This window comes from Stegostoma tigrinum, chromosome 1, assembly GCF_030684315.1.
Source record: "Stegostoma tigrinum isolate sSteTig4 chromosome 1, sSteTig4.hap1, whole genome shotgun sequence".
NCBI classification, from domain to species: domain Eukaryota; kingdom Metazoa; phylum Chordata; class Chondrichthyes; order Orectolobiformes; family Stegostomatidae; genus Stegostoma; species Stegostoma tigrinum.
This window is the reverse complement of record NC_081354.1, coordinates 126,945,868-126,968,767: the sequence shown is the minus strand read 5'-3', so window position 1 is coordinate 126,968,767 and position 22,900 is coordinate 126,945,868. Positions and strand designations below refer to the sequence as shown.

At 40.3% G+C, this 22,900-nt stretch overlaps 1 protein-coding gene across 5 annotated transcripts in view; it reads right to left on the bottom strand.

The window, feature by feature from the left end:
- Positions 1–19,421: 19,421 nt before the first annotated feature.
- Positions 19,422–22,900, bottom strand: part of LOC125457498 (ADP-ribosylation factor-like protein 15) — a 291,813-nt gene continuing 288,334 nt past the window's right edge. For all 5 annotated transcript variants that reach the window (XM_048541786.2, XM_048541757.2, XM_048541767.2 and 2 more), the window contains one exon: positions 19,422–22,879. In XM_048541786.2, the coding sequence (XP_048397743.1) occupies positions 22,721–22,879 (159 nt within the window). In that variant the 3' untranslated portion in view covers positions 19,422–22,720. The remainder of the gene's footprint in view (positions 22,880–22,900) is intronic.

The window sequence follows — 22,900 nt, the reverse complement described above, 5'->3', positions numbered from 1 at the left end:
AGGTCTCTACCCTTCGGCTCAACCTTCTCAGAATAGAAGTTACAAGTAAATTAATCTTGTAAGCAGGCCATTTGGCTCAACCAGTGTTTAACATTCAGAAAGCAGTAATCCTAATTCCATATGTTTTTGAGACTTGAAATGATCTTGCCGTTTTGTTTAATGATGCAGAATAAAAATTATATAAGAGTAAAAATGAGTCATAGTATATAAAAAATAATGATTGTGCATTTTGATACTGAAATAACCCAGCTGTTATCCCATTTTATCATGGAACGACTTTTAGCTGCCAGAGGTTGTGTTGCATCATGCAAACAAATTATGAATTCAGACCATGTGCCAAAACAAAAGTGGTATTTTCTTCTTAAAAGGTAAAAAGTTAAAATGCAACTTCCTATAACATAAGCAATTGACTACATTGAATTTGTAAAAGTACTACACAGAACTACACTAACTACATGGACTGCAACACTTCAGGAAAGCAATTTGCCTCCTAAGGACATTTAGGAATAGACAACAAAAGGTGGACTTGCCAGCAATGCTCACATCCTATGAATGAAAAATTTTAAAAAAGCAAAACTTACCACACTGTGTTGTATTACAATTGTTAGCAAATGGAGCAATGCATCTGGCAGCTCATCACAAGTTTCCAGAAGGAACTCATTACAAAGAAACTGACTCACTACATATAATGACATGTGTTATTGATTCACAACACGTACATTTCAAATAGTATACCACAATTTATTTTCTTCATTTATTTCACAAAATTGAATGCCAATGGTGTGATACTTCCACAACTTTCAGGCCATTACACTGGGACATATCGCTTTTAAAAACAAAAGATTGGGACAGAATCAGAAATGGGCTATATACTCTCTCTAATGTGTACAATAGATGTTCAGAAGTTGATCCCTTGTGAAGAATCTAGAGCCGGGGGGCCAATTTAAAAAATCATTTTGGATGGCAGCAAGGGGCGATTTACTTCCCTCAATAAGTTATTAGCGTTTTGGAATTCTCTTACCCGTTAAGGTGGGTATATTCAATATATTCAGTGCCGATTTTAACAGATTTTTGATAGACAAAGGAGTCAGAGTTATGGGGGCCTACTGAAAGTGGAATTAAATACACAATTAGATCAGCTATGATTCTACGATTGTATTGAATAGCACAGCAGGTTTGACAGGCCAAATGGCCAACAACTGTACCAATTATAGTGATACTGTGGGCCCAAGCTGGGACATTGCTCTCAGTATGTTTTCCTAGCATGGCAAATGCCTTAACACACTTTTGCTGTTTTTTTCATTTTCATTCAATTTGATATCTATCTGCCAGTATTACTGAGGGAAACTGATTTATGAAACCCAAGCAGCTTAAATGGTAGCACTCTTGCCTCTGAGCCAGGTTCAAATCCCACTCCAGAGCTTGGCCAATAAAAGAAAGTTGTTAATCAACCTACAAAAATCTTGAAATACTCAGCACCATTCTCCAAGGGAGGAAAAAATGTGAGAAGATGCACAATAAGGCCTATTTTGTCAGCTTCTGTAGACATCTTTCACTGCAACTTCGGTAATAAAAGCTGGGAACTCTTTAAATGATTTTTCAGTGTTAACTTGGAATTGCATTTTATCTTAAGCATAAAGGTTTTAGTTAGACATGAGTTCCTAATTTTGAATCCATGTTGGCTATACTTTGATTGGTCAGTTTCGTCTAGAAATAATGTTTCCATTGTTCACATAATCCATTTCAATCTTTTCCAGTTGATGTCCAATGAAGTAGTACCTGTATAATAAAATGTGAGGCTGGATGAACACAGCAGGCCAAGCAGCATCTCAGGAGCACAAAAGCTGACGTTTCGGGCCTAGACCCTTCATCAGAGAGGGGGATGGGGGGAGGGAACTGGAATAAATAGGGAGAGAGGGGGAGGCGGACCGAAGATGGAGAGTAAAGAAGATAGGTGGAGAGGGTGTAGGTGGGGAGGTAGGGAGGGGATAGGTCAGTCCAGGGAAGACGGACAGGTCAAGGAGGTGGGATGAGGTTAGTAGGTAGCTGGGGGTGCGGCTTGGGGTGGGAGGAAGGGATGGGTGAGAGGAAGAACCGGTTAGGGAGGCAGAGACAGGTTGGACTGGTTTTGGGATGCAGTGGGTGGGGGGGAAGAGCTGGGCTGGTTGTGTGGTGCAGTGGGGGGAGGGGATGAACTGGGCTGGTTTAGGGATGCAGTGGGGGAAGGGGAGATTTTGAAACTGGTGAAGTCCACATTGATACCATATGGCTGCAGGGTTCCCAGGCGGAATATGAGTTGCTGTTCCTGCAACCTTCGGGTGGCATCATTGTGGCAGTGCAGGAGGCCCATGATGGACATGTCATCAAAAGATACAACCCCCAACTGGAAACTTTGCATGCAGCGCGTGCGACCAACGGTTTTCAACACAGTCAGGCCTTGGTCAGCACGAGAGGCACAGACACCCGGTTCTGCGTAACGAGAAACGCCTCAAACCGGCACCTAGAGTCAAAGGCAAACCTGGGAGAAGTGACCGAGTACCTGTATTGGTTTGTGCCATAATGTTTTGATGAAAAACACTATGTTAATTCCAGAGAGGTGAATAAATTCATGAGGTTGGTATGTCAGAAATGTGCTTTTTTAATGCATGTGCACAACTTTGAAGAAACCAGTCAGCTAGGTCCCTTTGGTTGAACAAAATTAACCAGCTCGACTTATTGTAAATAATCATTTGATAGCCAAAGCTTGAGTATTATTTAAAAAAAAGACTCATATTATCAAAGCTTTCTACCTTACACTGATCAGGAAAACTCAGAAGAATCCCAATAAAGGGAGAAACCCAACATTTAGAGAATGAGAATAGAGAGTTGATTGATTTTTCAAGTGGCCTCTGATTGGTGCAGGCATTGTCATGGAGAATGTGGCAAAGGGACAAAAGGGACTGGAATAGGTATCCTGAACAAGAGTTGCTACATCAACAAAATATGTGGCATTCTTAATTACAGGTCCAAGTTTGTATCCACTGGACCTGTCACTCAGGCCTGTCAGCCTTACTTGACAGTCAGCTATAAAAAGTGTTTGCTAGACTTTTGTAAAAGCAATGAGCTGCTTGTACTTTCCATAACATGATTGATATTAAAGCAAAGTAGCTGTAAAATGCTCTTAATGCATCATGAAAGAGTCAGGATCTTCTTTAATTTTATGTCTGTTAGAAACATGGTCTGCTAATGGTGCGACATAATAAGTTAGAAACATTGTCTGCTAAAGGTGCGATATAATAAGCTTGAAACATGGTTTGCTAAAGGGGCGATTTAATAAAGCATTGCGTTAACTTGTTCTGCTTGTGATTTGGTATGTAGACCTGAAGCAATTCTGTCTGTTATGAATTGGTTCTTCTATGTTGACCAATGTTGACTGAAATATTTGTAACCTTGCATGTGTCTTTAGATGTAAAAACTTTCTTTATTTCTTTATTTAAATTACATTGCTCCCTTAAATTAATTTGTAAATTGTTTAAATTCTGTCATATCTTCAGCATTTTTTCCCGTGAATTTCAATTGTGATTTTAATTCAATTGGGAGAAAGCTCATTGGAGAATTTCCAACATTATTAACTTCTTAAAAATTGTCGTGAAATTTTAATGACTGATAGAGCAAGATGTTGCTACTATGATTTAAGGATTTAAAACTTATTTTCTCAAATCTTTGAATTATTTTCTTCGTGTTTTGAATTGTAAATGCATTTTTAAAATCTATTTTATACAGATCTTTTATTGTACAATAATTTTCAAAACTCAACAAAGCTTTAAATTAATTTTGAAACATTTGAGGTGTTGTAAATCTTCTTAAATCTTTCGGTAAATGGAATTTTATTTACACAATATGAAAAGGTTAGTATAGCGATTTTGCACTGTTGACCATTTTCTTTCACACATTCCCAGCCAAGATTAAGAATTTGCACCATTTCTCTTCCTTGCCCAAGTTTTCCTGAATTAAGAGAACGTGCCCAACCCCGACATTTTTTTACACCTTTCAATAATTTCTGTTGTACAACAAGAAGTTGTTTCAGCTTCAAACCAATTAGTGTTAACAAAGTCTTCCGCTGCCATTAAGTTTTAGGTTCTAAACTGAAGCATTATATGGTGGTCTGAAGAATTTCTTAAAGAATAACCTCATTTTAGAAGACTTTTTCTGTGGCTTATAATGATAGTTTTAATGTGTCAAAGATGTCAGTTTATGAAAATAATGTGAAATTTTCTTTCAGTATCCCAGCTCAGAGTTTTGTCATGACAGTAAATACTTTCACCCTTTTCTCAACTTATATTTAGAGCCTGATATTGATCACTTCTTTCTCTGATTGCAACTTAAAAATTCTCCCTTGTAGCTTCAAGTAAGACTCTTTTTAGTCTTGGTTAGTTTTTTTGTACTTTTCTTTCTCGGTTCTGGCTATTCTACACTTTCAAAGAAAAGACTGCTTGCTCTTATGGCCCTTTCATGCTGCTGCTGCAGGAGCTGATTAGATTTTTGCTCCTTTTTAAAAGTTGCATAATTCCTGAAGAAGCCCTCCCTTTTTATTAGTAGATTATTTCTTATCTTTTCCCTTCAGGTGTTTATTGATTCTTTCACTTCTGATGATTTCTTCAATCTGTACAGCAGTCCACCCCACAAGCATAATGTTGGCAAGAGATGCCCACACTGGCACCTTACTGTAAGCTGTAGCGACAGCTTTGTTAGGCTTTCACCTAAAAGATATATCAAGATCTTGGATAGAAAGCTGCCATCAGTCACCCTACTAGTCCTGGCCTAAGGGTTACAAATACAGTGTGGTGAGATGTCAGGCAGAGATGCACATTCTTGAGTGACATGAAACATTCCTTAATGAATGGGGGTTGGTTAGTTCAGTTGGCTGGATGTCCAGTTTGTGATGCAAAATAACAGCAATAACGTGGGCTCAATTGCCACACTGGCTAAGGTTACTGTGAAGGACCCTCAGTCTCAACCTCTCCCCTCACCTAAGCCATGGTGATCTTCAGGTTAAACCAACACCAGTCAATGAGAGACAGGCCCTATGTTTCAGCAGGACTATGGCAACTTTATCTTTATTAATGGGAGTTGGGAATTAATAGCAGGGAACACGGAAATGGCAGAGACAAATAATCAAAATTTCGCCTTCTTTTCATTGTGCTTTCACATTGGAACCATCTCATTAGTAACAGATAACACAAAGGCTACAGAAAAGGAGGAACTTAATGCAATTGTCATCACGAGGGAAAAGAAGAAAGGAATGTGGAATATGAGTTGCAGAAGGCTGGTATGCAGGTGTAAGAGATATAAAGACAAATGGAATTTTGGCATTTATTGCTAAAGGAATGGAATAGAAAAGTAAAAAAGTGTTGCTTGTGATTATACAAGGCACTGGTGAGCTGATGTCTGGAATACCGTACAGTCTTCCTCCCCTTACTTGAGAAAGAAGCTAATTCCATTGGAGGCAGTTCAGTAAGAGTTAACTAGATTTATCCCAGAGACAAAAATATTGCTTTATGAGGAGAGATTGAGCAATTTAGTTTTAGAGTTTAAAAAAATGAGAGAAGATGTAACTGAGATGTATAATGAGCCGGACTTGATTAGGGAGTTTAAGGTGAAATAATTCCTAGGGACCAGTGACCATAATATGATAGAATTCACTGTGCAGTTTGATGGGGAGAAACTGGATTCAGAAGTAACAGTATTACAATTGAGTAAAGGTACTACAAAGACATAAGGGAAGAACTGGCCAGAGTTGATTGGAAGGAGAGCCTAGCAGTGAAGACAGTAGAGCAGCAATGGCAGGAATTTCTGGGGGTAATTTGTGAAGAACAGCAAAAAAATCATTCCATGAAGAAGAAACATATTAAGTGAAGGATAATGCAATCATAGCTGACAAGAGAAGTCAGGGACAGCATAAAAGCAAAAGAAAAAGCATATAATGTGGTGAAGTTTAGTGGGAAGTCAGAGGATTGAGAAGCCTTTAAAAGCCAGCAGAGGAGGCTAAAAAGAAACCATGAAGGTGGAGAAGATGAAATTTGAAGGTAAGCTAGCTAGTAAAATCAAAGAAAATTACAAGATTTTTCTCTAGATAAATAAAAGGTAAGAGAGAGCTAGACTGAACATTAAATCACTGGAAAATGAATCTGAAAAGGTAGCAACGAGAAACAAAGAAAAGGCAGAAGAACTGAACAAGTATTTTCTGTCAGCCTTCATGGAAGATAACAACAGCATACCAGGGCTTAAAGAGAGTCGGGGCAGAGGTGAGTTTCATGGCCATCACTAAGGAGAAGGTGCTGGAGAAGCTAAAAGATCTAAAGGTTAGTAAATCGCTCAGACATGATATACTACAACACAATGTAGGAGATAGCTGAGGATACTATGGAGGCATTGGTGGTGAACTTTCAGATATCACTGGAGTCATGGAAGGTCCTGGAGAACTGAAAAATGACTAATGTAACCCCCCTGTTTAATAGCGAAGGGAGGCAGAAGACAGGAATCCATAGACATGTTAGCCTGACCTCAGTCTTAGTAAGATTTTAGATTCTATTATTAAGGATAAAATTGCAATGTACTTGGGAGTACATAATAAAATAGGTTTGAATCAGCATGGCTTTATCTAGGCGAGTCCCTGCCTGACAAATCTGTGAGAAATTCTTTGAGTGGATTACAAGCAACTTAAACAGAGAGCCAGTGGATGTGACCTGTTTACATTGTTTGGGATGTTTTTCAGAACGGTAGCCTGTGACTGGCAGAGTTCCACAGGGGTCAATATTGGGACCACAATTATCCACATTATATATTAACTATCTGGGCAGGGAAACTGCTGCTACTTTTACAGGTGACATAAGCATGGGTGGAGGGTCAGGTAATGTTGACGAAGAAAGGAGGCTGCAGAACGATTTGGACAGGTTAAGAGAGTGAGCAAAGAAATGGCAGATAGAATACAATGTGGGAAAGTTATGAAGTTATGCGCTTTGGTAGTCGGACTAGTGACATAGAGTAGCACCTAAATAGGGAAAGGCTTCAGAAGCACAGAATCCTCTTAAGGTTATCATGTAGGTTGAGTTGGTAGTTATGAAGGCAAATGCAATGTTAACATTCATCTCAAGAGAGCTAAAATGGAAAAGCAGAGACATACTGCATATGGACAAGCATATGGACGTAAATGGAATAGTGTAGGTGAGATGGACTTCAGATCAGTATGACAGGTTCGCACAACATTGAGGGCCGAAGGGCCTGTACTGTGCTGTAATGTTCTATGTTCTATACTGCTGAGGCTGTATCAGCCTCCTTCAGACCACGTTTGGAATGTTATGAGCAGTTTTGGGCCCCATACCTAAGGAAGGATGAGCTGGCATTGGAGGGTTTCCAGAGGAGATTTACAAGATTGATCCCAGAGATTTAGAGCTTTTCATATGAGGAACAGTTGAGGCCTCTGGGTCTGTACTTGATGAAGCTTAGAAGGATGGTGGGGAAGGGATTTCATTGAAGCATACAGAATACTGAGAGGCCTGGATAAAGTGGATGTGGAGAAGATGTTTCCAATAGTAGGAGAGGATTCAAGGGCCAGCTTCAGAGTGAAGGGATGTCTCTTTGGAGCTGAGAAGATGAGGAATTTCTTCGGCCAGAGAGTGGTGAATCTGTTGGAAACATTGCTGAAGAAGGTTATGAAGGCTAAGTCATTGAGTGTATTTCAGAGAGCGAAAGAAAGGTTCTTAATGGTGAACGGATCAAAGGTTATGGGGAGAAGGGGGTTGAGAAACAAAACAGCTATGATCAAATGGTGAAGCAGATTTGATTGGCTGACTAGCCTAATACTGCTCCATATCTTACATTATAGTCTAAGATGCTAAAGGAGATCAAAGTAGATACAAAGTAGATGTTTCCCCATGCGGGGCAATCTAGAATGAGAGGTCATAGTTTACGGACAAGGGGTAGCAGATTTAAAACAGAGTGGAGGAGAAATTACTTCTCTGAAAGGGTTGTGAATCTGCGGAACTCACTACCCCAGAGGACAGTGGTTCATGGGACATGGAATAAATTTAAGCAGATAGACAGATTTCTAATTAGTAATTGGTTCATAAGTTATGGAGAGTGGGCAGGAATGTGGAATTGGCCCAGGATGACATCAGTCATGACCATAATTAATGGCGAAGCAGACATGAGGGGCTGAGTTGCCTATTCCTGCTCCTAGGTCTATTGCTGTTATTACATAGATGTGAGATAGTGCAGTAAGACAAGACAACTACATTGACACTAGGTACCAGACATTGTTATTTTCTACAGTGTAGTAGCTAGGTCTAAGCTACCTGATTATAGGCTCCATAACCTAACTGCAGACTGGAGTAGGCTACAAGGTTTGTTGAGTGACAATTATATCGGGACCTCACAACACATAACATTCAAACTATTCATGGAAATCCTTTTTACAACAGAAGGTGTGGGTAAACACATTGCTGGTATGTCCTCTGGGATGACAGAGGCATCTTCCTCAGAGGTCCTTGTGTTGGGAACCACTGTGCTCTCTTCCATTTAGCTATCTGTTAATTGTACTGAGGGAAGACAAATAACCAGTCGGAGAAGTATAAACCCTGATGCTGAGGAATGTGTGAGCTTGGTTACACATCTGAGAAGAGCTGCCAGCAATATTCCTCATTGGCTCCTACTGCTATGGCAATCACTCCAGTAATCCTGGATTAGTCTTGGCCCTGACCCACCAGCTGGACTCTCTTCTTCTAAGAGGATGAGGAGGTGGAGATCACACCTTTCCTCTGGGTCTTTCTTTAATATTGCATGGCAGCTCGACCTGCAATAAGAGAAAGGGAAGAGTTGTTGGGAATGTGAGCATAAGCATTTGATGAGATATCCTTGCCAGGTGGTGGGCACTGCCCTGTAACTGAGTAGGAAGTACAGTGCCCAGAAAGTGGCAGACAATTAGCATCATAAAATGTTGGGGGCCCTGCATATATCATGACTGTGTAGTGGCAGACTGAGTGATGATGATCTCACGAGGATGAGGGTGCAGTGAGAAGATGATGGCATTTACCGTTATGGTGCCCAGGAGATAGATTATCATCTTCTTGAACTCTGTGTGCCATGAAGTGTCTAACCAAAAGAGAATGCTGACTGTGGCTCAATCAATAACAATGAGTATATTTTTTAAATCAGAAGGCTGTGATTTCAAGTCTCACTTGAGCGCAGCATTGAAGAATGAAGGTATGCTACTTACAATATTGGAAAACTTTAACTCTCAGATGAGAGACCAACTCTGATTCCAGGGACACTACCAAGTTGATGTAAGGAATATTGTAGTGTTATCTTGAACAGCAGCTTGCTGATGTTGACTGAAAATTAGACATCAGAAAAACAGAATCTCTGGTCATTATCACATTGTTTATGGGAGCTTGTTGTGTATAAATTGGTTGTTTTGTCTCCAGAATTAAAACATTGACCACCCCGCAGAAAGTTACTTCATCAACCAAATATGTTTTGGGATATCGAGTAGTCATGAAAGTAAACAATAAATAAAAGATAGTAGAGTAAAGCAAGTCTTTTTATTTGTATCCACAACATTCCCAGTGAATTGCAAAATAGAACCTACCATGAGGAGTTCAGCCCTGTGAGCCTGCTCCAATTTTAAACTGCCCACCCCACTCCTTCCCTAATCCACCTTATTCATGCCCCTCAGGATCTTTTATGTTTCAATTCGACTACCTTTTCTTCACATCAAAACTTCAGGATCCAATACTAAAATATTTGATCAAAGTGTCAGTATGACTGAACACTAACAGGGCAGAGATAATAAAATGTGAGGCTGGATGAACACAGCAGGCCAAGCAGCATCTCAGGAGCACAAAAGCTGACGTTTCGGGCCTAGACCCTCCCCACCTACACCCTCTCCACCTATCTTCTTTACTCTCCATCTTCGGTCCGCCTCCCCCTCTCTCCCTATTTATTCCAGTTCCCTCCCCCCATCCCCCTCTCTGATGAAGGGTCTAGGCCCGAAACGTCAGCTTTTGTGCTCCTGAGATGCTGCTTGGCCTGCTGTGTTCATCCAGCCTCACATTTTATTATCTTGGAATCTCCAGCATCTGCAGTTCCCATTATCTCTGACAGTAACAGGGCAGATGTTGTTCTACACTTGTAGATGTTAGTCAAGAATTTCCTGATGCAATTTTAAACTAATCCCATCTGCCTGCATAAATAAAAACCAAAAGAACTGTGGCTGCTGTAAATCAGGAACAAAAACAAAGTTGCTGGAAAAGCTCAGCAGGTCTGTTTTCTCCTTCACAGATGCTGCCAGACCTGCTGAGCTTTACCAACAACTTTGTTTCTGTCCATTCTTTCTGCACACAGTCTGTATCCCTCTGTTCATATGTCTGTCTAAATGCCTCTTAGATATTGTTGTCGTATTTAGTTCTGCTACTTCCCCTGGCAGCATGTTCTAGCACCTTCTATCCATTACTTTAAGACTTTCCTCCCTCACTTTAAACCCAGAAGAGTGAAGAAAGCATTTGGTATGCTTACCTTTATTGGTCAGTGCATGGAGTAGAGGAGTTTGGGAGGTCCTGTTGCAGCTGTACAGGACACTGGTGAGGCCAGGTTTGGAATACTGCATTCAATTCCAGTCTCCCTGCTATAGGAAGGATGTTGTGAAACTTGAAAGGTTTCAGAAAAAATTTACAAGGATGTTGCCAGGGTTGGAGGCTTGAGCTATTGGGAGAAGGTTTTCCCCAGTGTGTTGGAGGCTGAGGGGTGACTTTACAGAGGTTTATAAAATCATGAGGGGCATGGATAGGGTGAATAGCCAAGGTCTTTTTCCCAGGGTAGAGGAGTCCAGAACCAGAGGGCATAGGTTTAAGGTGAGAGGGGGAAAGATTTAAAATGGACCGAAGGGATAACTTTTTCACACAGAGGGTGGTGCGTGTGTGGAATGAGCTGCCAGAGGAAGTGGTGGAGTCTGGTACAATTACAACATTTAAAAAGACATCTGGATGGGCACATGAATAGGATATATTTGGAGGGATATGGGCCAAAGGCTGGCAAATAGGACTAAGTTAATTTAGGATATCTGGTCAGCCTGAACAAGTTGGACTGAATGGTCTGTTTCTGTGCTATACAGCTGTATGACTCAAATGTTTCCTAGTATTTGGCATTTCCGCCCCGAGAAACAGACTCCAACTATCCACCCTGTGCATGCCTCTCAGTTTTATATAATTCTGTCAGGTTGCCCTCAGCCTTGATGTTCAAATGAAAGCAATCCAAGTTTGTCCAACCTCTCCTTATTGCAAATACACTCCAATCCAGTCAACATTCTGTTAAACCTCTTTGCACCCTCTCCAAAGTCTCCACATCCTTCCTATAGTGTGGTGACCAGAGCTGCAAAATACTCCAAATGTGCCCTGACTGGAGTTTTATACAGCTGTTTTTCATTCTTTAATTTTTTTTATCCCTCGTCCATACCTTCCACAGTTTCAAATGCTTCAATCAGATCTCTTCTTAGCTTTTTCCTTTCAAAGAAAAATAGTCTCAAATTTTCCAATCTATCATCGAATGAAATTCTCCATCCTCATACCAATTCTCTTCTGTATGCTCTCCAGTAATTTCACATTCTTCTTGAAGTGTGACTCCCAGGAATGAATGCAGTACGTTACTCAAAGGCACACTAGTGCCCTATCAAAGTACAACTTAACATCAGGAACAAAAACAGAAGTTGCTGGAAAAGTGCAGCAGGTCTGGCAGCGTTGGTAAAATAGTAAATCAGAGTTAGCGTTTCGGGTCCAGTGCCCCTTCCATAGAATTGATGAGAAAACGTCAGTTTATATATAGAAAATAGGGAGGGGGATGGGGTAGAGATTAAATGATAGGATTAAGGATAGAGCCTGAAGAGACATAAGAACAATTGGGTAGACAAAGGAGTTGATAACAATCTGGCTAGGAGGGTGAAGAGCTGTAAATGGGGGCTGTTAGCGATTAACAATCGGTAATGTGCAATGTCAGCCTATGTGATAACAAGGCCGAGCGTGTGGGCTAGGACATGGGAAAGTTTAGACCCTGTGGAGAGCAGTAGGCCAGGCGTGATAGTGAATACCTGACAGGAGACTGGGTTGGGGGAGGAGATGGAGTCAGAGGGAAGGGAGGATGAAAAGGCTTCAAGGGGCCATGAGTATGTCTGAATTGTTGCATCTTGTGGGTCTTGATGCCTGAAAGGAAAAGAAACTGAAGTTTCATCCCTCATATTTTGAATTCTGTCCGGATCATAGCTTTCACTGTGATTTTCAACATTTCAGTCACATCCTGAGATCCGCACTCAGTGCTATGCAGTGCCACATGTACCCTCTCAACATTTCTCTCCAACAGTATCACAACACACTAACTCAGGGCTACACTACTCCACAATTCTACTTCATCCTCTGGCTTATTCGTCATGCTAACAAGAAACTTTTCTTTACCTTTCAGGCATCAAGGCCCACAAGATGCAACAAATCAAAGATACCCATGGTTCTCTGGAATCTTCCTGTCCTCCCATTCCCTCTGACTCTATCCCCTACCCCAACCTCACTACCACCTTTCGGACTTTCCCTATCCCTCCTAACCTTCTGGTCTCCAATGCTGAACCCTCCAGTCTCAGCAAAGTCCTCAGCTTTATTCCTCTGCGTCCCCACATTAACAAATTTCAGGCACGATGCGACATCAGACACTTCTTCTGCCATCTTCGCCTCCGTGCCTATTTCTTTGGACAACAGGCCTCTCCCCATCCCACAGACACATTTGCCCTGTTCCAACACTCTCCCTCCACCTGGACCCCTCCCTCTGGCCTTTTATTTGCACTCAATCTGTTCAATGAGAACTGTCAACGCGATATTAATCACTTCAATTTCTCTGCCCCCTCACCAAATCCAACCTTTCTCCCTCTGAACTGACTGCATTCCGTGCACTCAGATCAAACTGACTTTGTTATTAAGCCTGCTGATAAAGGGGGGTGCTGTTTTAGTCTGGTGTACTGACCTCTACCTTGCAGAGACTGAGCGCCAGCTCTCAGGTACCTCCTCCGACCTTCCCCTGGACTATGACCCCACCATGACACATCAGGCCATTGTATCTACTGCAGTAACTGATCTCATTTCATCCGGTGATCTCCCCCGCTCTGCCTCCAAGCTGATACTTCCCCAGCCCTGCACAGCTCATTTCTACCTCCTCCCAAAAATCCACAAACAGGCCTGTCTGGGTAGCCCCATTGTTTTAGCCTGCTCCTGCCCCACACAACTCATCTCTTCCTACCTTGACTTGGCCTTCTCTCCCCTGGTCCCAATCCCTGCCCATGTACATCCATGATTTCCCTGACGCCTTCTGCCACTTTCAAATCTTCCAGTTTGCAGGTACCAACTGCCTCCTCTTTTATCATGGACATGCAATGTCTTTACACATCCACTGCCCACGAGGAGGGTCTTGGGGATCTCAGCTTCTTCCTGGAGCAAAGACCTGAACCATCCCCACCCACCACCACTCTCCACCGCTTGGCCGAGCTTGTCCTCACCCTTAACAAGTTCTCTTTTAACTCCTCTCATTTTCTTCAGGTAAGAGGGGTGACCACAGGTACGTTCATGGGCCTGAGTTATGCCTGTCTCTCCATGGGGTAGGTGGAGCATTCCTTTTTTCAGTCCTATTCCAGCGCCCACTCACAACTCTTTCCCTGATATATTGATGCTATCATCAATGCTGCTTCCCTCTCTCATCTGGTATTGGAAAACAATCAAATTCACCTCCAATTTCCACATTGCTCTCACTTTCACCTGGTCTATCTCTGACTTCTTCCTTCCCTTCCTCGACATTTCTGTTTCCATTTCTGGGGACTAGACTGGCCACTAATATCCATTACAAACCCACTGACTCTCACAGCTACCTGGACTATACATCCTCAGGCCCTGCTTCTTGTAAAGAAGCCAATCCATTCTCTTAGTTCCTCCCTCTCCATTGCATATGCTCAGATGAGTCCACCTTCTTCCTCAACCAAGGATTACCTAGCACCTGTCAACAGGGCCCTCAAAAGGTCCAACCCATCTCCCGCACTCTGCCCTCACCCCTTCTCTTCCCTCCCACAACAGCGATAAGCGCAACCCTATTCTTACCTACTATCCCACTGGCATCCACATCCAGAAGATCATCCTATGTCCCAGGCCCCTATCCCATACACCTGGCCTTGGTATCACATTGCCTGCTATTCGTCACTATCTCAGCCCCCTCTTGAGATTCCCGATGCTGGTCTACAACCAATTTAGTTCATTCCATATGAAATTAAGAAACTGCTGAAGAACTGCTGAGAAGAGCCTGAAAGGACAACAGATCACAAACCTACTCAAGTCAACTTTCAACATAGAGAGACTCTGCCATTGCACCCCTCATACACTCTGCAGTCTTCTTGTACACCAGCTCTACAGCAGATGCTGCAATTTTGAAATCAAGATAGAGTCCATATTCTGCTTGCGCTCATGATACAGTGGACTACCTATGAGATGCTGCCAAGTTGACGAGGCAACAGAAATGCACCATCTACATACGCACCAAGAACAGGAAACTGCAGAAACTCAGCAGTATCACCAGCAGTAACCAAACCTCCCCTGGAATTATGATTGAAATTGATACTATCACAGGGAAACCCATCATCAATTTATCCATCCACACTCTTCAACCAATTGAAGTTTTCAGTCGAGGGCTCAATTTCTGTCCCATTTCCAAAATTGACCCAAGTGTTCTCATGGCAGACACAGAGGAGTTCATCAGGTGAATGAGGCTCTGGGAATTCTTCCACAAACCCCAAGATGTCGGGAGCGAGCCCAATGTGACAACCAATGAACTGGAACATTCGACAGAAATCTGCAATGCAGCAACCAAAGAAGATAGAGTCAAATAGGACCCCTCCAGACTGGGGCTTGACATGTATGCACAAGCTGTTAGGAGATGCGTTAATGTCAGATTTATCAGCTGCACTCACGAGGTAGCACAACACAACATCATCCATGCTCCCAAGACCAACCGCAACATCGTCACCAGACTGGCAAAGGAGGAGTCATCATCATACAGAATAGAAGAGACTACTGAAATGAAGCGTACTGACAACTGAACAACCAGGAACACTGCAGACAACTAGCTGCCGATCCAACTAAAGAACACACCCATTAACTCAACAGACTGATCAAGACCTTTGATCCGGGTCTTCAGAGTATCCTATGTACTCTGATCCAGTGTACTTCCACATGGGGGATTTCTACTGCTTTCCAAAGATACACAAAGCCAGCACACCTGGACATCCCACATCACGCAATGGGACCCTGTGTGAGAAACTCTCCAGCTATGTCAAGAGCATCTTGAAACCCATTGTACAAGGTACCCCCAGCTTCTGTCGCAACATTACAGATTTCTTACAGAAACTCAGCACCCACGGTCCAGTCGAACCTGGAACATTCCTCATCACAATGGACATTTTGGCAGTCTTCATCAGCATTCCCCATGACAATGGCATTGCAGCAACAGACTCAGTACTCAATATCAATAATTGCCAATTTCCAGACACCATCCGACAATTCATCTGCTTCATCCTTGATCACAACGTACTCACTTTCCACAACCAGCTCTTCCTCCAGACACACAGACCAGTTATAGTGCCTTATCTTGCACCAATATGCCAATATTTTCATCCACAAGTTTCAGCAAGGCCTCTTTGCTGCTCAGAACCTCCAAAGAATGCTATACACCAGATATTTCGACAGCATTTTCTTCCTTTGGACTCATGGTGAGGAATCACTGTAACGAATACACAATATTAACAAGTTTCATCCCACCATCAGGCATACCATAGACTACTCTTTAGAATCAGTCTCATTCTTGAGCACACACATCTTTGTTAAGGGTGGACACCTCAGCACCTCAGTCTACTGCAAGCCCACGGATAACCTCACAATGCTGCACTTCTCTAGCTTCCACCCTAAACATGTTAAAGAAACCATCTCTGATGGACCAGACCTGTGTATATACAAGACCTGTGTAGGGAAAAAAGGAACACAATGGACACCTACAGACACTGAAATGAGCCCTCATAAGAACAGGATAGACATGCTACAGCAAAAAAACCCCACAACAACCTCCTCAGAACACAAAGGACATGATTAATAGAGTTTCCTTCATCAGCCAGTTCTTCCCTGGAGCAGAGAGACCATGCCATGAACTGTGCAGCCTTTCAACGTGTCATCGATGACAACGAACATCTCACCAAGATAAGATCATAAGACATAGGAGCAGAAACTAGGCCATTTGGCCCATCGGGTCGGCTCCGCCATTCAATCACGGCTAAGTTCCTCAACCCCGTTCTCCTGCTTTCTCCCCATAACCCTTGATAATCAGGAACCTATCTATCTCATGTGAAAATACCACCCATCACATACACGACAGATATTCCTGTTATTCAGTCAATGTTGGCGATCTCATATGCTGCAGGCAAGGTTATCCTGAGACATGGCATATTGGTGAGGCTATGCAGACACTACGATAATGGATGAATGGACATTGCACAAAAATTGTTAGACAGGAATGTTCCCTCCCAGTCAGGACATCCATCCACTGATCTTCAGTTAGCATCCACAAAGGTGGCCTTCGAAACACACAGCACAAAAATCAACAAACAGGAACTGATAAGCCAGGTTCTGTACCCATGAAGACAGCCTCAATCATGACTGAGTTCATGTCATACTACATGTAATTCCATCACAATGTTCTGTATTTGTAAAATCTTCCTTATTGTCCTGTTTTGACACCATCACCTTGATATATTACAATCTCTCTACCTTAATTAGGTTTGTGCCATTTTGGATTACCTATTACTTAGCTTAGACCCTTGGCATGTGATTTTTATACATATCATGATATCCAGCCATTTGGTTTGTCTCCATTACCATCTTAATTTTAGTAATTATCGCTCCATCTCATTTATTCGGATCATCTCTTCACTTGCTATTCAGCTGTTGACACTTTACTCACACTGACATTTTTGATGCAGAAACTTGTTATTTAGCCTGTCATCACTCCACTCACACCATGTGTACGACCTTTTGATCTCTCTGCCTATAAATTTTGTGCCTGTGTGCCATTCTTCACTTCACCTCATGGAGCAGCCCTCCGAAAACTTGTGATTTCAAATTAACCTGTTGGACTATAACCTTGTGTCACATAACTTCTGACCTTGTCCACCTCAGTCCAACACCGGCACCTCCACCATAAGGGGTAGAGATAGACAGAAGGAGCCTGTTTCTTGGCACAGAGCTCTTAAAGCAAGGGGTCATAGATTGAATCTAAGTGGCAGAAGGATTATAGTGGATGCAAAAGAACATCTCTTTTGTTTTTAAGACAGAGGTGGTGGGTGTCTGGAATTCATTGCTCGGGTTGGTGGTCGAAGCAAAGACCCTAAACTCTTTTAAAAGGTACCTGATCTGTGCCTTAAGTATTGTAAGCTAAAGGGCAATGGGCTGTGGAAGGTGGGAATAGGAAGGATAGAAGGATGCCTGGGTGTCTTCAAATCACATGGACAAGAGGAGTTAAACGGTCCCTTCTATGCTGTATCATTTCTACAGGTCTACAGCTACACTATGACAGCCAACTGGCAATGTGGAAAATTGTCCGAATTTCATCTTCATACAAAAAAAATCAGAACAAATTCAAACCAGCCAACTACTACCCCAGTCTACTTAGTCATCAACATTTCTAAAAAGATACACTTACTCAATACTAGCTCACTTATGCTCAATTTAGTCTTCATCAGGCCACTGAGCTCCTGCTCTCACTGTAACTTTGGACTAAACATGGATAAAAGAGCAGTTGGATTCTAGAGAAGAATGACATCAAGGAGTCAATGGGAGTCAGGGAAAACTCCCTGGTTGGAGCCATATCTTGGCATTTAGGAAGATGGTTGTGATTGTTGATAAACAGTCATCTCAGCTCCTGAACATCTCTGTGGTAGACCCAAACATCTTCACCTGCTTCATTAATTACTGTCCCCTCCATCATAAGGTCAGAAGAGGGGATGTACAGTTGTGATTGCACAATGCTCAGCTCCATTGCCACTCTTCCAACATTGAAAGAGTCTATGTACAAATGCAACAAGACCTGGACAACAGCCACTGGCAATTCTCTTGCATTTGGAATGCTAAAAGAATCAATTTAAATCATTAAATTATGACTTGCCTATCCAACACCTCCCTCCCTTCAAACCCATAAAATTTGCAGTCCTTTAGTCTTCTGGCACCATTCAAGCGACAAAGACTGAAAAATTACTGCCAGTGTCCCTGCAATTTCCATACTCATTTCTCTGTATCCTTGGATGCATCTCATCCATTTCCAGTCCCTTGAAAGTACAGACAATTTATTCAATTTAACTTACCAATTTTAAATCTTCCAACAAGAATTGCTAATGCTTCCACTAGGGCCTGGGGAACAACCTTTTCCCTGGTGAAGGCAGATGCAAAGTATTCATTCAAGACATTTGCCATGGCTTATGCCTTCATATTCAAATCACCTTTTTAGTTGCTAATCAATCTCCCTTCTCCATTTACCACCCTTTTACGATTTACATGACTATACAATACTTTGGCATTCCATTTTAGCTTCCAGTGTTTCTTCATACTCCCTAGTCATTTTTCTTACTTACCTATTGCCTTTTTCAAAAATCAGACATCTGAACCATTCTGAGGATAGAAACCTCATAGAATGAGGGGAAATTAATGATACGTTTGGGACATTGGCTGAGCATTGCTTGTGAAGCACTTCAGGAAATTGAGAAAGCCACTACGCTTTATCAAACAGATTAGATTTTTATTATATCCATTGTACTCAATTTTTATCCTCACTCAATATTGATCAATTTAATATCTAAATGTGGAAATTCAACAACTTATTCTTGTATTGAAACTATATGCCACAGTAACGTTAACAAACACACTTTTCTCCTGTGGTACATATTGCTGTGATTTGAAATTTAGCATTTTTGCATTGTTCTGATAAATACAAGATGAAAAGCTTCAGCAACCCAACTCTTTGCAAAATATGAATTTAAAAGAAAAATAAACAACTTTTTTAATCAAAAAAGATTTTAATGAAGAGGTTCCAGCAAATGAGGATTTAAAACAATATATTACTGTATGATTTACCCTCAAGTCAAACTTGAGGATTTCCAATAGAGTCCCAATATAGCATTTCCACTTTATATACGCTTTGGGCATTAGATACTATGTTAATGAAGCAGCAAAAACAAACAGAATGGCTTAAATATGATAAAGGTATCCTACAAACTGTCACAGTGATGTTACTGAGGGGAATTAATAATCTACCAAATTTACATAGCTGTAATCGCATCAAGTCAACATTGAAATTTATTAGGGTTACTTGATATACAAACTATATTTACTTTTTCCAGAAGCTTTATTTTAAACAATCACACATAAAGGGGAACATGGAAACCAGGTTATTTAGCAGCAAAGATAAAACTGGTCACACATCATAGGCAGTTGTGGTTTTATTTGGTAGGTCATACCTACACTCATCTGCAGTACAGCTTTAATTTTCAACTGGAGTGGCTTATAGTATGTGTGCATTTTAACCATTTAACAGCTGAAGCAGTTAGAAAGTTTGCTTGCAATCGTATTTGTTAGGTTTTCATTATTTCAATGTCGTACCAATATTTGAAGACATAACCATAGAGAACAAAAACAAATTTCTAAAAACACATACTCAACAAATCTGAATAAAAATAGCAGCTCAACATTTCATATTATTGATGTTTGATGAAGGATTAAAACAAAAATATTTTATCCTCCCTTTTATATACCAACTAATGTGCTACACAGACTCTATTTTCATGTGGCTGCATTTTCTTTTTATTTGTTTACTATAAACATTTAGACATCAGAAAATGGATGAGTATTAACAAAAAATTTACTGTACACAAGTATATTGCTGTGGTACTTGAACAATATCACTTTTTTTCCTTAAAATATTCGAGTTGTTTACACGCCTAGGTTAAAGACCTATTCAAAGAATACAACATGATCTATCCCAGCAGATTCTGAAGTACTAGAATTTAGGCAGTTATGACAACAGTACTTTAGTATTTTTTCTTATTATCTGTACTAATTCTGGAAAATCTTAGTATTTTTCCATAATGATACAACTGAAATCAGGAACTCAGTAAGGAGTCAGAGTAATCTTGCATTCAACTACTCTGTGGATTCCCACATGGGGTCTTCAACAGCCAAAGATGGTACAGGGCAAATAATTGCCCATGCCACATTCAATACTGCAGCATGAGCAGCTTCTTTGAAGTACTTAAAAAGTAATTTCTTTCACTGTAATAATAGATAAAATATAAAGCAGGAATCCATATCTGACTGCTTTTAGCACAAACTTCATACCACCACCAATACACTGCAACACTAAGCCAATTGTCATTATGCTGTTGTATCCTACTGCATAATGTAATTTCACTTATAACAATTAAGTTTCAAGCAAATGAGTCATCAAAATTGGGAAGAGAATGATTTTTAAGTTTTGGTTCTGATGAATGGTCACAGACCTGAAACATTAAATCAATTTCTCTCTTACCTGTAAATTTGCTAGATCGGTTGAGTATTTCCATCATTTTCTATTTTTATTTCAGATTTCAAGTGTCGGTAGTATTTTGCTTTTGTTATATGTGACTTCAGCAGCCAAATGGTTAAATAAAACCCCAAAAGCCCATGTGCAACAAATCAAAATTAGTTCAATAGTCAGCATCTGTTTCTTCACAGGTGTATGTGTGTGTTTGTCCATGATCTTCATGTCTTGTCAAAGGAAATGTTACAATTGACGTAGTAACAATTCAACTTATAGATTTACTATTGAATTGACAATTTAGACTGAGTTGGTAACTGTGTTCCTTGGTAATATTAACTAGCCACTTCTTTTCTGCAGGCATCTTTATTCTTATTAATGAACAGCAAAAATCTGAGAATAATCTGATTTATTTGACTATACTGGTTAGTTACCTGCTAAATACAGTAGCTGTATTTTCAGTACATAGATGGACTATGTGCCAGTTAAACAAGTAACATATCATCAGTAATAAAAAGTACAAAATTTAAATGTATGAATGATTTCACTGACTTGAAAAAAAAAGCAGCTATATCCTACTGTTGTATAAAAGTTTCTATAAATACAATGAATGCAGCAAGCCTTCTATAAAATACAGGTATATATATGGATAAATGCAGCAGCTTTACAATAAAAGCATAGCAAAACTTGTAACTAATACACACTGGAAAGACATATGAAAATACAAATTCCAACAGAAGAATCTAAGAACACCATCTGAAATTCTTAAACTGCAAGTGAAGAGACAATGTGAAAACGAGTAGTCAGAGAGAGAAATGGTGACAGTAGACGAGGAGGGAACTATGTCGACAGTTGGAAGGCATTAGGCGTCAGACAGAGGCTTGTCAGGAACAGCTGCTGGTGAGTATTGATTGATAGTGTTTTCATTCTGTTTACTGAAGAGTTGCAGACAGTCCCAGGTTTGAGAAGGAGTGTAAGGCTGATGCATACACACACACACACACACACACACACACACACACAAAGTAATTTGACAGATGGCATGAGCACCATCTACCACAGTGTCTTCAATACTTAATGTTTTAGAACTCTCAAATTCTTATAATACATCTCATTTAAAATGTTAAATTTTAAGACAAAATTAGCACTTTTTAAAATCCAAGTTGTATTCATTCGATTGCACAATAATACGAGAAATAAGACTTAATTGTGGAACAAATCATCTAATTTTCAGCTTCGATTAAACCAATTGAAGATTCAAGACAAATGTTTTCTTTCAAAAATATCCTTAATTAAATTCAAGCAAAAGTATGCTATTTTGTCTATGGACAAGTAGAACAGATATGCTATCAAAACGTGTGCTCTTTCAAGAGCAGTGTTGGATGAAGACAGTAATATGCATTTATAAAAACAGTTCAGATGACTTGTTTTGTTCTCTTTTATAGGGAGCTTTTAAATTGGTCTGGCACAATTTCAAAGATTTAACAGTCATTAACACTAAGTTTCAAATCATGTACAAGTCATGATTGAGATTTACAATAGCAAAACATTCTTTTCTGTCCAGATGATTTACAAATGCACTCTCTCTGATGCTCACTGGTCAGTTTCTTTGCATTATGCACACTAATAACATAGAAATCAGAAGCAAAGTGCAAAACTCCACATCTGCCCACCATTGTAGACTATTTCTGACATAACCGGTTAGATCACCAACACAGAATACAGTCATCATTGATCATCATTTTCAAAATTTCCACCATAATGGTAGTATAAATGATTACATACAGAAATATCATGCAAATACAGTAAAATGGCAAAAGAAGTAGAAAATTGAACAGTATTTTTCACAGATTTAAATTTAAATTGTTTTCATATTTCTTCTGATTTCAGATATTTTAGTTGTTTCAAAATTATTTGTTTTGACATGTAAGAATTGGATCATACAAAACAATCACTTAAAATGAAGTTTCCACAATGTTATTTGAATACTATAAAGTTTAGACAGTGTGTAAAGATTTCATAAACATTTTACATTCAGTGATTTAAACAACAGTCAGTGCAGATTTCATATTCTTCCTGGAATGTGCTCTTGATCAATTTCTTCAAGCAAGCTGATAAACTGACTGAAGCCTTCTCTTACAGCATCCATGTTCTCTACAGAACAAGGCTGAAGGATCCATTGCTGACCCCTTGCAAGTGGTTCCAGTTCAAAGTATTTCTTAATCTGAAAGAAAACCAAATATTT